The following is a 15829-nucleotide window of genomic DNA, read 5'->3' as shown; positions in this document are numbered from 1 at the left end:
CTTATTATTTATTCAGTGTACTATTTGGCGAACATTTCTTATTACTATTAGCTAACTTTCTATATTAATTATTATGATCGGCTAACTCACGTAAATGTTTGACGAGGAACTCGACTAGCGACAATCGCCGCGTCGTGTGTCGAGAAATGCTGTTCATGAATATGAGCCTCTAGCATGGCTTGAAACTAGTGGAGTTCCTCGTCAAACATTTACGTGATTAAGCCGATCATAATAATTAATTTAGTATGTCTCATGAAAGATATCTAATAAATAAATACAATAACTTTCTACATTTTCATTAGGAAGCTTGCAGAAACTATTGCTAAGATAAAATTACTGACAGAATAAAAATGTGATTGATTGATTACATGTGCTGCTGTGCTTCTTGTATTATATTAAATTAATTCTGTATTAAGATGAGTAACAAATATATAAACTGTCGCATTTATAATATTACATTTATTATGACTACTTAAGAAGCTGAAATAAGATCCTAATCCATTACATATTCCCACATAAATTACCATAATTTATTTAATTTTCCCACAATAAAAATAGCGACTTTTATATAGGTAATTAATGCTACAAGTAAAAAAATAGGATAACATTTTCTAGAGGTTTTACGGTAAGTGTATTTATTTTCGTAACTAGCTGTGCCCGCGACTTCGTCCGCGTGGAATAGTTATTTTGGGATATTTATTTTTGTAAACAAACTCCTCAGCTTTATTAATTATAGCTGTTACCCACAGTTAATGAGTGCATTGAATATTATTAAATAAAAATTCGTGATAGCGCTGAATTATAGGGATCAACCCACCTATTATCCACGCTAATTTCTGTACCTTTGACACGAATTATTGCTGTATTTCCACTGTTATCTTGGAGACCTGCGCCTATAGGATGGTGAAAATTCCTAGGGTACTTTTTAGAATGGGCTCGCTGATTTTGCAGTAGTAAGTCCCCTCTTTCATCCTCACCTACTGCCAAACATAGGTGCTTACCGGATACGGAAGTTTTGGATTCGGCAGGAGAAAACATCCGGCCATTTCAGCCGGGTGTCGTCTTTGCTAGGACTACCCGGAGGACGCGGTGGAGCATACAGTGGCAGTGTGCCCTGCATGGGCTGAGCACCGCCATGTCCATAGAGATGTGGTCGTGGACGGTAAGCTCTCGCGTCCGGCTCTGGTTCAGGCCATAGTGCGGAGCGAGAGGAAATGGGACACCGTCTCTCCCTTCTGCGAAGCAGTCATGCTAGCTAAGGAGGAGGCGGAGTGCGTGAGCAAACAATCCTCCTCACGACCCAGCTGCCTCAGAAGACACTCCGGGCGTCAGGGATCGCATGACGATCTCCGGCCACCGTAAGTGCGGGTCTGCGGACGGCGAGTAAGGGTAGCTCGCTGCCCGACCAGAACCAGTACCGTGCGTACGGCGCGACGCGATTCGCGCGCGCTTCAAAGAGACAGGCCATCACAGATGGGGCCCAGTAGGGCTGATGCCCGATCCTGAGCTGCAGACAACGTAAAAGGTTACCGGGGCTCCGGCTCAAAGCAGGCGAAAGAACGGGGTGGTTTTTGGTCAGTAAGAGTCTGACACTCCTCACTCTCTACGTATCTGTAGAATCTGGTAGTACTTTATTAGCCAGCCACAATAAAATGTGAGCGTGTGGTAAACCTATTTTTGCCAATGTACGCTGTAAACAAAGGTTTTCGATTGTCCAAAAAATGTTATTCGTTAGTAAGATTATATTTTTTTTAGTTTAGTTACACCCCCTCTCCGCGTCGCTCCAAGCAATGCCTCTCCTTTCAGCTTCAATTTCGCACATCACGCGGCGCGGGTGAATTTTATATCGGTGTTATTTTAAAATTGTAATATCTCCTAAGATGTTGATTGAAATTAAGTGATGTCAAAGACAATATTGTTCACAATTAAATACTCTTAATGAACAACACGTTTATTTGGATAAAAATAATATTGTAACGTTGATGCAAGTCTTAATAAATAATGTATTAATTTCGACCCAATTTGATTACCATAAAAACGGTTCTAGTGAGTTAACCTTAAAAGATAGACATATACTGTCGCGGACTTTTTTTTAGATCATTTTAAGAGGAATAATTCTTTCATACATATATTTTTCATATCTTGAACCGTTTTCGCAGCGCACGCAACGGAAGCCCTCAAGAATTAATAATTTCCCCCGTTTTGTCCACATTTTCCTTTATTTCTTCGCTCCTAATAGTTATAGCGTGATGTTTTATAGCCTATAACCTTCCTCGATAAATGGACTATCCAACACAAAAAGAATTATTCAAATCGGACCAGTAGTTCCGGAGATTAGCGCGTTCAAACAAACAAACAAACAAACAAACAATCAAACAAACTCTTCAGCTTTATAATATTAGTATAGATAATAAGATAAATAATTATATTTGCCTTATGTTTTCTTATTAAAAGGTATTAAGTATTGCTTATTAGTTATTTTCTAATTTATCATGTTAGTTGATTGTTTTACTGGGGCTAGTACACATACACTTTCTTTAAGTTAAAATATATAGGTAGTGTATACACAAAGGTAGGTACTTTTTATTCTTAATATCGACCGTTGAAAGGATTAATTGATCTAAGCGACGTGTTTTTCACACAATATATGATGGAATAATTCACTGTATCCGAATATCGCATATAATACCAAATATAACATAATAACGCAAAAAAAAACGCTTAGATTAATTAACCGTCGATATATTATAAACTAATTACTTACAATACTTGTTTGATAATATAAATAAAAACCAAATTTAAATAATTACAAAATTACCACCACGCTAATTAAAATTAAAATAAATAATGACTATTTAAAAATAAATAAATAATGAAATTGTAAAGGAATAAACATAGTGATTACATGATTTAAAATTATTACTTTACTAATTTAAACAATGAAAACCCGCTAAGTAAATATCACAAACAAAATAAAATACTTTGGTGGAAATATTAAATAAATAGAAAGAAAGAGAAAATTCTTTCTTTCTTCAAATAAATATGTTAGTAATCACAGTCGTTTTATCATGAAGCAAATGCAAAGAGAAGATGCCATAATGTGCATAGTGCAAATGATATTATAAGTAAAAAGGTATTCTACCAACCTATCTACAGTTGTAAGCGCTCAGAAAGTGGCACATTAAAATGTGGATAATTGGCAACATTTATATATTTATATTTTTGAAATGCAGGGAAATCCAGATATGATATCTCTTTGTATTTGCTTCATGCTTTTTACTTGGTAATAAATCAGATGCATGCATTGTTAAATAATATGTATAATAAAATGAAATTAATAAAAATCAACTTTCACAAGCCTATGAAAGGCAACTGCGGGCTCAAAGCCACCTTTAAATACACAGATCTCCTTTAGAGAACTACTATTCTTAATATATACTTTTAAAATAGAATTTTAGAAGACATCTCACTGTCTGTTACATATGTAATACATATAAACGTAACAAATATCTATATATTTTTTAAGGAAATAATAATTGATTTTAATAATTTTGGAATGTATTCTACAATATTATTATTAAAGCCAATACACTAGGGGCAAATGTCGCCAGCGACGTTGCCGGACTTTGGTTGACATCTTTTTTTATGGAATAAGCCGGTAAACAATCGGTCGGATCACCTGATTGTAAGCAATCGCCGCCGTCAGTGGTTACTGAACACACCAGAGGCGTTACAAATGCGTAGCCGGCCTTTTGTCTGGCAACATCAACGTCGTTGTACATTATTTTGTCCCACAGTGTATCCTTGCTTTAAATTACTAGTATTTTGTAATACAACTACTCCCTATAATTTCTACGTTTTTTAGTAGAAAGTAACTTTCTAAGGTCCCATTCTTTCTAGCAAAATTCATCAACAGACAAACTTACTTTCGCATATTTAATATTAGGGCAAATATATCACTTAGAAATTAATTAAGCATCTATTGTGTGTAAGTTCAATATGCATATAGGATTCAGAGTTTACAATCACATTTTCATGACTGCACTAGATTAATCATGATAATATTTATTTAGAAATTGATTACCATTTTGGTCATATTCTTTTAACCATTTTTTTTGCTTAACCTGTTTGTTGGTTTAGGTCATATTTAGTAATTGGAATTTAAGCCCCTTCCTGACGTCTGAAAAGTTAGATATTAGACGTAAACATATTTCTATGTATATGTTACTTGTTTCGATAGGAAACTCCTCGTCACATTATCATAAATGAAAAAAGACAGCGCATTCGGTCCAGCCGTTTACGCTTAAGTCCATGACTTCGAAAAATAAGAATTTATCTCTCTCTCGTGTTTACATACAAAATGTATATCAGATTCACTCATGATTATAACATCATAACGTATGCTACGTAATTATGTATTTTCTTTAAAAAAAAATCTTAGCAAAGTACTTTCATATAGAAATCAAATACCAATTTGATTTTAAACAAGTACTGAATTTGACTAGTTGTCCAGTCCTTTAGGACAGATAGTTATGAAATTCATATTTTTATGTACTTACTTAGACTTTTAAGACTATTTGTATGTTAACTAAAAAACCATGATTTACTCACGTATGTCATGTCATGGAGAAAAGCTGTACTAGGGGCACTAGACTACTAACGCAGCCTATAGTAGGATGCGCGACGTCGCCGAGTCTGCGCACGCTGCTCGCGATGAAAAGTTCCTCTGTGCCTTCTAAAGCTCTGCCACTTTTCTCATTAATATACGAGAGTAAACTGTGATTTTTTAGTTAATTTAGCATGTCTCACAATATATACTATTATAATGATTCAGTAATAATAAACAATTACATTCATACATTGGATATAAATTATTTAAAATGATATTTTTTTACATTTAATGAAAGACTTTAATAAGTATTGCCATAGGGTACATAATCCGGTAGCAAATTAACGTTTAGAGTTTCATACGAGTAGATTAAATTATTACACATTACATATTTTATATTATTTTTAGTCTTCATGGTAAAATATACTTTACTGTGTCAATTATAAATTTGAGAATAGCATGAGTTGAAATTTAAATTAAAATTTTACTATTATTTGAAGATTTTCACATATGCACGACAAAAAAGCGTCATTTCCTTTCTTCATTGAAAATACAACTTTATTTTCTTTACCTTAAGGTACATTTTACTAGACTGCCACTAAATTCACAATTTAAATTACACATTCAACACAAATTCTTAATTTGAATTATCCATTAACGTGTAAGTATCAATCCTATAGCTTAGTCATTAAGGTACATTATCGTTTGTCACCGTGAATTAGAATTATTTTACCTATATATTAAGTAGTTTTTTTTTTAATTATGTTTCTTTCGCGTTTATTAGAGGTACGTTGACAACTTTAGTTTCAATACTTATCGGCGCGTTGTTCTCCGTTGTGGAGCTGTTGTTTGAACACTCGAAGTTGTTGCACAGGGAATGAATCTGGGACAAATTGAAAATTATTATTAGCTTAATAGTTCTTGTCAGCTGCTTTGCCCGCGAATCCATGGGTGGGATAAAAAGTAGCCTATGTGTTATTCCAAAGTCAAAGTCAAATCATTTATTTCAATTAAACCATAAATAGAAACTTTTGAAATGTCAACAAATAAAGAAATAAATAATAGTCTGTCAGTCTGTCTGTCAGTGAAGCTAGGTGCTCGTTCCTAAATGTAGCTTCGAATGAAGCATAACGAGCAAGAAACGATATTCGATATACCCCAACCAGTAACAACTCCCACTATTATTCTTAATACTCGATTACTTTCGAGCCCGAAAATTGTCGAGTTATCGAGAGCAAAAAAATAAAATAAACAAATATCGAAGCAAAAAATACAAACAAAAAACAATACAAAAACCAAAAATCGAAATTATTTCCTTCAAATGGACCGGAAAGGCACGTTTGAACGTCAAAGATCTCAGAAATAAGCTACAAAATACCCCATTACAAATTAAACTAAAATTTAACTCACCGTATAATAAAGTACAGGCACAGCTATAACTGCCCCCGCGAGTACGTCCCACCAGTGGTGCCGGTGGTCCGTCATTCTTGACACGCTGCACACTACGGCCGTGCTCACGAAGACCGCTTGGAACACCAGCACTTTGAGCGTCATACTCGTACGGCGGTAGAGGTAGTACTGCAATTAGAGATAATTTCGTGAATAAATGTCATGGTGGCCCGGAGGTTTCAGACGTCTGCTTTTCAAAGTCAAAGTCAAAGCATTTATTTCAATTAATCCTAAATAAGGCACTTTTGAAACGTCAAATTGAATTGTCCGTCAGTCTGTCTGTCAGTGAAGAAAGGTGTTCGTTCCAAAGTGTAGCTTCGAATGGAGAAGAACGAGCAAGAAACTCCAAGAAACTTTCATGCATGAGGGTGCGGGTTGGAGGTTCGTTACAAGTTCGTTATCTTTTTGGGGTTAGGAATTGAAGGGTTAGAGGAATCGGGGAATAGGAAGATTGCGAAAAGGGGGTAATTGGGCCTCCGGTAACCTCAGTCACACAAGAAATACAACGCAAGCGTTGTTTCACGTCGGTTTTCTGTGAGGCCGTGGTATCACTCCGGTCGAGGCGGTCCATTCGTGCCGAAGCATGGCTCTCCCACACTAAAGTTAATTCTTTTTACTAACAATTATATTATAAATACTTACAGCTAGGAACACTCCGGCGTGTACTGCAAGAGACGTGTGTCCTGAAGGAAAGCTCTTGTCCGACTGACTGATCCAGTGCGCTTTCGTACATGTGTAGCTTGCCACGTACTCAGATCTGGAAACAGGTTACAATAGGTTTTATTCCTAGTTTAGGTGAAGCACTTATGATATGACCAATCCAATATTTTTTCTTCTTATAAATGTAATAATATTTTCAATCGATTTCAATAATAGGAGGTTCTCACCTGTATGTATGTTTGTGCGCGATTATCTCGCATTTTGCTGAACCAATTTTAATACCGAATTTACTATAGTATTTTTCAGACTTAGGAGAAGGTTTAAGGTATAGGTATTAAAAAAGCCTACTTATAAGAATGAAGGTTCACCCATTAACTTTTGAATTTGGTTCCCCTTTTCTTAAGTTTTATTTCAACTAATTTTATCCAGTTAGATCTCAAAAATAGAAAAATACTCACTCTTTACAAGTCTGCGCCTCATTAGGACTGCAGGTGTCAAAGAAGTGTGGCCGCGGGGAGCCGACGATCAGCTTCAGGGTCTGCACAATGAGGAGGTTGACCAGCAGCCCGTAGAGATACTCCTTGAACCACTCCACTGCCAACTTGGACTTCGATGGCTTCTCATTATGGTACTTTCTTTCTACTATTAACATCTGTAAAATAAATACATATTGCTTGTAGGGACCCAAAATCGACAGTGGCGACATCTGCGGCTAATATTGATGGATGTGGATTATTGGTTTTAATACTTGATTATATTTTATTAACAAACATTGAAGACTATTGTAGGATTCTTGTCATCAATGAGAATTTATGACCAAAGGATTCTAGACATATCGACTCCAGAATCGCTCTTGCAAATCAAACGAAACAAACAATTCAAAACTTCGGATGCTCATAATCTTATTAGTTTGTTTAAACACGCTAATCTCCGAATCTACTGATCCGATTTGAATATGCCTTTTTGTGTTGGTTAGTTCATTTATCGAGGAAGGTTGTAGGGTATAAAACGTCGGGCTACGATCAATAGGAGCTAAGCAGAGCTTGTGAAACCGCGCTGAAATCGTTAGGAAGGCAAAAATATAGTACCTAGATGGCAAAAATTACTTCAGATCTTTTATCACCTATCCTCCGCACTTTTTTTATCTCTTATGATAAGTCTACTTACAACAATTAATGGTACGAATATCGAAGTTGCCAGAAGCCACTTCCAGCTGATGGTGTCTCCATTGAAGGGATGTGATAGCGCAGGGTCATTGCAGAGGAACCCCAACTGGCCTCCGGGAAGCACCCTCGTTTCCACCAGCAGTAGGATGAATAAACCTGGAATAAAGTGAGGATACTTTTATATATTTTGTAGTTAGATAGCTACATATTTACTGAACCGTAACGGCGGCCTACCTAGCGCGTTTACCGAGGCTCTGGCTCGAAAAGCAGAAGTAGGAATGGGGTGGTTTTCAGTCAGTAAGAGTCTAATATTCATTCTCGCTTCGTCTAAGGCAAAGGGAAGTCATAGAATGACTTTCCTCCCATTAAAAAAAACTACCTTTTCAGCTGTTTTCGATTAGAGTTTCGATTTAGTCGAATATCGAGCTACACCGTTTATACTGATAAAAATAGACCTAGATACACATGCAATAACGGAGAATCTTCTTCTTTTCTTAGAGAAGAGCCACTCTATTTCGTTTCATTGAATTGAGAAGACAGATGACCTCATGATAAGCAGTAGATATTGTACATTTTGGAGATTGAGGAGTTGATGCCACCGACGCGTCGACAGTTGCAGATACCTCTGTAGTTGGTAGTTTAAGAGCTCTTACACGGTGAAACATAAGACAAGCGTTTCATCATAGTTACCGGTTTTCTGTGTGGCGATGGGGTCATGGTATCACTTCGTCCGTTTAGCATTAGTTTATTCTAACTTACAAAACAACACATATCTATTTCATATCCCAAAAATAAAACAACACATGTACCAACATGAAGTTGAAGTAAATTTATTGTTACGCTAGGCAGCTCAAGTTTCTAAAGCGTGACCGCCGTACTCAGTTTCAAAGTACATACCAGTTACATCATCACCACGAAAAATGTGCAAGTCAAGATCAAAGGTTAATAACCTCATTTTTTACCTGTAATCTTGTGAATAAGGTTCTTTTTATCAATGACGAATGAATGTACAGAATTATTGATGTATTTATTTGTACAAGGAAATCGGTATATGAACTTTTCCGTAGGTAGTTATACTTAACAGGACAAGCGGGACTTTTTGAATGCGGGCCATTGTGGGTACTAAATTGGGGACAGGAGTTGCTAAAGGACTATGACGCTTTGTAGTTAAAATTCCTATGAATGTCCTGTCATAATTCCAACAAAATGCGTGTTATGTTTGTTAGGTACTACTACTTTTATGCGCCATATCTGTTCTATGGGACTGGGTAACGAATTACCTACACTGAATCTGTTTTTTTTGTTTCGTGACATAGTTAGTTATAGCTAAGAAACTAATTAACTACTACCCGAAGCTGCGGACTACCTAGCGAGTTATCGGGACTCCGGCTCGGAAAGCAGGAGTGGTCTTTAATCAGTAAGAGTCTGAAACTCTCTCGCCTCACCCAAGGCAGGAGAAGTCAATGGAAGATTTTCTACCAAAAAAAAAAATAGAGAGAACAAAATTTCGACTGGTAATCCCATAGGCCACATCAGCATCACTAGGTACCTAGGTACATAGTACTCTAAAATGACCAAAGGAGGATAACACGAACCAGCGTGCTAATCAAGGGCGGGGAGTTGGACCCTGTAGATTCAGCTATCTTTTTAGGTATAACCCTAGACGCTAAGCTACAGTGGGCCCCACATATAGATAAGTTGTCGAAAAGGCTCAGCTCAGCAGCATATGCCGTTAAAAAAATTAGAAATTTAACTGATGTAAATACAGCGCGTCTAGTATACTTTAGTTATTTCCATAGTATCATGTCATATGGTATTCTCCTGTGGGGGAATGCTGCTGACATTCAGTCTGTCTTTGTGCTGCAGAAGCGAGCCATTCGATCAATTTATAATCTTAGTCCGAGGCATTCTCTCAGGGAACTATTTAAAGAAATTAATATAATGACTGTTGCCTCTCAATACAAATTATCTATGAAAATATAGTGTATGCTCATAAAAACATAAAGTTATTTAAAAAGTACAGTGATATACACAATATCAACACTAGAAATAAAAATAAATATGTTGTTCCTACTACTAGACTTAAGAAAATAAGCGGTTCGTTTAGATGTCAATGTATACGCTTTTACAATAAAGTTCCCAGCCATATTCAAAGTTTAAACCTAGGTAAATTTAAAAATGTTATTAAAGAAAAACTTTGTAGTAAAGCTTTTTATAAAATAAAAGACTACTTGGAGGATAGTCAGGCTTGGGAATGAACTGCTATAATGTCCACACAGGTCTTGCTGACATGTTTGTAACATATAGTTACATTTTTTATACAATTTGACATTAACTTAATTTGACATTGTTTTATATTTTTTTCCTTTTATATTTTTATATTTCCTTTTAAAATTGTTAGTTTGAGGACCGTGTGAGACTTTTGCTAGTCATTTTATTTTTAGTAAATTATATTCTGACAGTTTGAGCATTTGTGTGGCCTACCCAAATGTTCTTTTGGTTGGTGTTGTTCGTCGGATCATTCAGCAACAGCCGTCAGCTGAGCTGATTGTAAACTGACACATGCGTGCTGCCATCTGAACAGATCCGCTCAAACTGCTGTGGTTCTTTCCTCAAAAGACCACTACAGAATCAACTTGCACGGTTCTCCGACATCTTTAATTGATTTTGTCTGGACTTTAAAAGAGACTATGACCTCTGAGTTTGTTTCGGCATTTCTTCTCAGAGTAGTCGGATAGGAAATGCCGGCCTCATCTAGTTAACTATTTAAGAGATTGACGTGTAAAGGTGTTATTTTATAACCTATTTGCAAAATAAATATCATTTATCATTTATCATTTACTGGTGTGTCATGTCTATTTCATTTTGTGATAGGTCTTGTGTCTAATCGATGGGTCACCTCTGGTCTAGAACACAATCTAGACGACCTTGTCACCTATTAGCTGATATTACGTCATTAATGAATCATTTGGTTATAGTTAGGATACCTATAGGTACCAGTGAACATTTTACATGAACTGTGAAACAAGTTATAGGTAACTATTTCCTGATTTTTTTGTGCATTTGATATGCAGTTTTTCTAGGTCCAGTAAGATTTTCTTGACGATCACTCTCTCTCTCTCCCTCTCACTCTCTCTCTCTCTCTCTCCCCCTCTCTCTGTTCTTGTCCTACCTACAACAGGTGTTTCCTACGTTTTTCTAGAACCTAGTGGTGATTACTGAGGACTTCCCGCAATTCTTAAGAGAACGGGGAAGTTTTTACGCGCGTACTAAAGTTACATGATAATTATACATTTCAGGAAAAAGGTAAAACATACCTTATTACTTTACACATATTAGGTACACTTTTATCTGTAAGTATCTGAATATAACTAGGTACATGTGTTTACGTCAATTGAAAAGCTTTATCTTTTATCACAAACGACTGTTAGTCCAGTCAAATAAGGCAAAATTAGGTAAGAATCTCGGAATGCGAGATACCCAGCTGTAATTTTGTATATACTTGTATATTGACCCCCTAAAACTTGTCTCAAAACCTACATATGGTAGGGTGTAAGCAACCCTTAAAATTCAGGGTCAAAGGGCCCAAAAATCGTTTTTTTGCGGTTTTTTCGAAATAGCTCATTTCCTATGGGTTTTTGGTAGTTGTATTCAATAGCAATATTGTGGAATACAAAATTCTCTACAATTTTTGTCTAAACTTTTTTTTATACAGTCAACCGTTTTCCCGATAGAGGGTGGAGAGCGCGCGGTCACTGCATCTCTTCAAAAAAATTTTTTTCGTCTTACCTATCCGTGATGGTTGTCTATGGATAGGGCATTAAAAATACGTCATGATTCCTAAAACCACGAAAATAGGTTTGAACGAGATATCATAATTAGTTTTTAAGAATTAATACATTTAAAAAAAAACACACTTAATTTTCCACTTTCTCAATTCTTTTAATCAATTCTTAAAAACTAATTATGATATCTCATTCAAACCAATTTTCGTTGAAAGTTTCCATTAAAATCTACAGCATATATTTTTTTTAGTTTTCTTACTCACTTATTTTAAAAGTTAGAGGGCAGGACACATTCTATTGACCTCATTTTTCCACTTTGGAAGCGTCTATCTTTCAAACGATTGATTTTGACGAAAAATGGTTTTAGGAACCATGACGTATTTTTTAATGTCCTATCCATAGACAACCATCACGAATAGGTTAGACGAAAAAAAAATTTTTTGAAGAGATGCAGTGACCGCACGCTCTCCGCCCTCTATCTCGAAAACGGTTCACCGTATAAAAAAAAGTTTAGACAAAAGTTGTAGAGAATTTTGTATTTTACAATATTGGTATTAAATACCAAAAACCCATAGGAAATGAGATATTTCCAAAAAAGCGCAAAAAAAAAAAACGATTTTTGGGACCTTTGGACCTGGATGTAGGATTTGAGACAAGTTTTAGGGGGTCAATATACAAGTATATACAAAATTACAGCTGGGTATCTCGCATTCCGAGGTGAATTCCTAAATTGACTGGACTATGTAGGCAATAACACTAAAACAAGAATTAAGATTAACTAACTAGGATTTGTTTTCTGTTCTTAATAGTTAGTTAAATGAGAAAAAGTTTTTGTTTGCAAAAACAAAATCCATTTACCTCTCACCTCATCCTAGGCGGAAGAAGTCATTGGATGATTTTCTCTCCTCAAAAAAAAGGCTCGATCGCCACTGCCGATTAAACGACTGATTTTGTTTCCAGGTTCAGTAAATTACAGTTTGTCTGCATACTGGGTGCAGTGGCTGACTTGTTTTAAGTCTGGGCTGGGTATGTATGAGTGAACTTGAATGTTTGGTTAAACATATCCACACCCACGACATAGGAGAGATAGTTATAGTTACGTAGTGCTATGTATTATTTAAAAACAGCACATCCTATATCTAAGCAGTCTGTAGAAATAAATGAAAATAATTGCACCAGCATAAAAATTCTTATGAATGAGTCAGCTGCATGATTTTAATGTAAGTACCTAAATTGTTATGTCAGTATGATAAAGCAATATTATGGCGAGATATAAGATTCAGCTCATTTGATTTTGATAACAAGTGCTTATAGATAAGGTACACAATGGTCAAGGATGGTAGTAGTTAGTTATATTTCAAAGTTCAGTGATGTGATGACATATTAACTAGTTAGATGTGCTATAAATAAGTAGTTAGTTAGATTATCTATTATAATAAGTAATATTGTGTGCACAAAAACACCTGTACAGTGTACAAATAATGATACAAGTTACATTATTACATAATGTCCACATTAACTAAGAATGAAGAAATAGTAATTAATATTAATGATGGATATTTATTAGTTATAATTATGCTAAGTATGTAACAAATGCCGATTGCTCCCTTTGTAAATAGTATTAAATAATATAATTACATGATAATTTAAAATATAGAACTAACTAACTATTGTGAATTAATTTTAAATGTAGTAACTACCTATAAGAAAAAGTAGTTAAAATTAAATGCAAAGTATATCAAACGCAAACAACTGCGCATATGAGTGTCTGTTTGTAGGGGGTCAAATATGCGATGTATTAATAATGAAATGAATATAGTTAGGTAATTAGTTGATGTCTATCTCGGAACAAAAAAATTATACCACATCAATTTTAGTCACAACACACAAAGAAAAATGATAAAATAAATAGATACATATGTACTTAGTAAGTTAATGGTAATAATAATGGTTTAACATGTTTTGCAGGTATTATAATTAGGCACTAAAATTCATTACAGTTTCAAATTGCAAGACATTTGTTTTCACACAAGACAATGTTTGTTTTTTATATTTATTTTAAGAAACATTTTAAAATGTTTGCTGCAATCAAAGCAAACTGGTAAAACAATCGAACATTTTTAATGAACTAATGAATGGGAGAGAATTACCTAACTTTTATGAACTAAGCACCCATTTGTTTGGGTCAAATTTATTAATTGGCATTTAACCACATACACACTCGTAATCTTGATACAATACAGTATAAGCATAAGTAATAGTAAAAAGTAAATATGTACTAGTAAAGTAAAAGTAAATAATATATATTTACTTGTATATTTATATGTGAGTATATTTCTTACTTTGTTTTATAAATACTTACTGTTGTAATCATAGTAATTTTATGGTTACTTAATCCAGTTTTTAGCAATTGTTTTCGATACATATCGTTACTAAGGAATAGTTTAAGTAATTATTTAATGTCTCTGAATTCAGCTGTTAGGTACATAATTTATTTCAAACATGTTTATCTACTAATCATCAGTTATCAATGAATATATCATGCATATATAACTGATTAGCTATAACAAATTAATTCGATTTTTACAAGATTGCTGCAATAAAAATTCATGTTTTTTAAAACACTAGAATATAAAAATTAATGTTCTTTAATTTCATTAAAGCATTTAATGTAAGTATGCTGAGTTAATTTCGATGATTATTGTTAGCATAAATTAATTGTACGTACCTCTATGCCACCGGTTAGTTTTTGACCAAAACAGTTTTACTTTATCCATGTTTTTTGTTACCAAACACGTCCGCACTATAACAGTTCCACAAACAACTAAAAGAACTTAAAACACGTCATTAATACACCGCACTCACGCGGGAAATTCACTTAAACCGTGACTCAGTAATCATTTTTCGTACTTATAATAGACATGTAAAGAAAATGTTTTTTTTTCCGTGTATATCTATGAAGGACGCGTGTAGCGAATGCTGACTGAATGATCAATGAATTGACATATCTCAGCTTTAACCTTGAAATAACTTATCGTGATAAAGTCTTAAGTAAATCAATATTTACATACAGACTCGGAAATTGTAAAAATATTCTTACGAAGTCGGTTTGACGACTGGGAAAACCATGTCAAGTAATATCAACATTGACATTGACATTCACTTATGACAGAATAGTGCCAGTTCGGGAATTGATAGAATTACTGAAATTGTTTATTAGAATTCGGAACTAAATAATTCGAGACGTAACTAAGCATAATTAGGATTTTCATGGAGCACTTATAAAATTATTCAACAATATTCTAAGACAACTAACACATGTTTTCGAGGTTTTGAACGAAACAAGTGGTGTCAACAATCGCGCATTTACAAAGTATGTTTGCGCTGCGCTGGTACAGTCAGCAGTACCTACTGTGTTCTGCAAAAATCAGAAAAAACTTAGGTAGGATTAAAGACTGAAAATATTGCGAAAAAATTAACGGTTTATAACTGTGGCGTGTTTTGGACATTTATTTTAATAATGGTATTACTTATGGCCTCAGCAACACGTATCACAAGTACGGCGACTGCACTCCGACACGCCTGGACCGAAGATAAAGGTTCCTCGTCAGTAGTGTACTCACACGCTGCATGTACGCTATAATAATATATACTTTTTGTACGTATAGTTTCATTTTATTCTAACATAACATTACGCGATTACACCTGTTGCTCTATGAAGGGATATAGATAAAAAGTAGGTGGAACGTACATAACTTCTTATTAACTGACTTAACAGCGTTGATAACATTTTTCACGAGTTACTTAGGTACCCGCAATAGAAGAAAGTAAATTAATCAGGGTAATAATAATAATTAATTTACGTGGGTGTTCTAAGTACACCCACATTACGCGCAAGTTTAAAGCTATTTATTTAGTAATACTTGATCTAATATCTTGTCCGTCTTTCACAACACAAATAGGAACAACGCCTACAAAGTTACGTTCAGGCATTTCGATTACACAAATGCGAACTAAGATATAAAGATGTCGTTCTCTGTGTTGACTTACAAAATCTGATGTCAGCCGCATCGCCCACGACCTGGTGACAATGGATACACCCCGCCATAATATCGTCGGGAGCATTAACAAAGAACGTTATGAACCAGGAAACTGCATTG

The 15829-nt window shown here is 34.8% G+C and overlaps 1 protein-coding gene across 1 annotated transcript; it reads right to left on the bottom strand.

Moving 5' to 3' along the window:
- Positions 1-4767: 4767 nt before the first annotated feature.
- On the bottom strand, positions 4768-14792 carry LOC118266486 (putative phosphatidate phosphatase). Its single transcript, XM_035579960.2, has 6 exons — positions 14398-14792; positions 7886-8040; positions 7177-7370; positions 6701-6815; positions 6020-6187; positions 4768-5492 (listed from the first exon to the last, which is right to left on the bottom strand). The coding sequence occupies exons 1-6, from the start codon at positions 14444-14446 to the stop codon at positions 5370-5372; spliced, it is 804 nt and encodes a 267-aa protein (XP_035435853.2). The 5' UTR covers positions 14447-14792; the 3' UTR covers positions 4768-5369.
- Between the last annotated feature and the right edge of the window lie 1037 nt (positions 14793-15829).

This window comes from Spodoptera frugiperda, chromosome 7 (genome assembly GCF_023101765.2).
Source record: "Spodoptera frugiperda isolate SF20-4 chromosome 7, AGI-APGP_CSIRO_Sfru_2.0, whole genome shotgun sequence".
Classification (NCBI taxonomy): domain Eukaryota; kingdom Metazoa; phylum Arthropoda; class Insecta; order Lepidoptera; family Noctuidae; genus Spodoptera; species Spodoptera frugiperda.
This window is presented reverse-complemented; position numbering and strand designations above follow the sequence as displayed.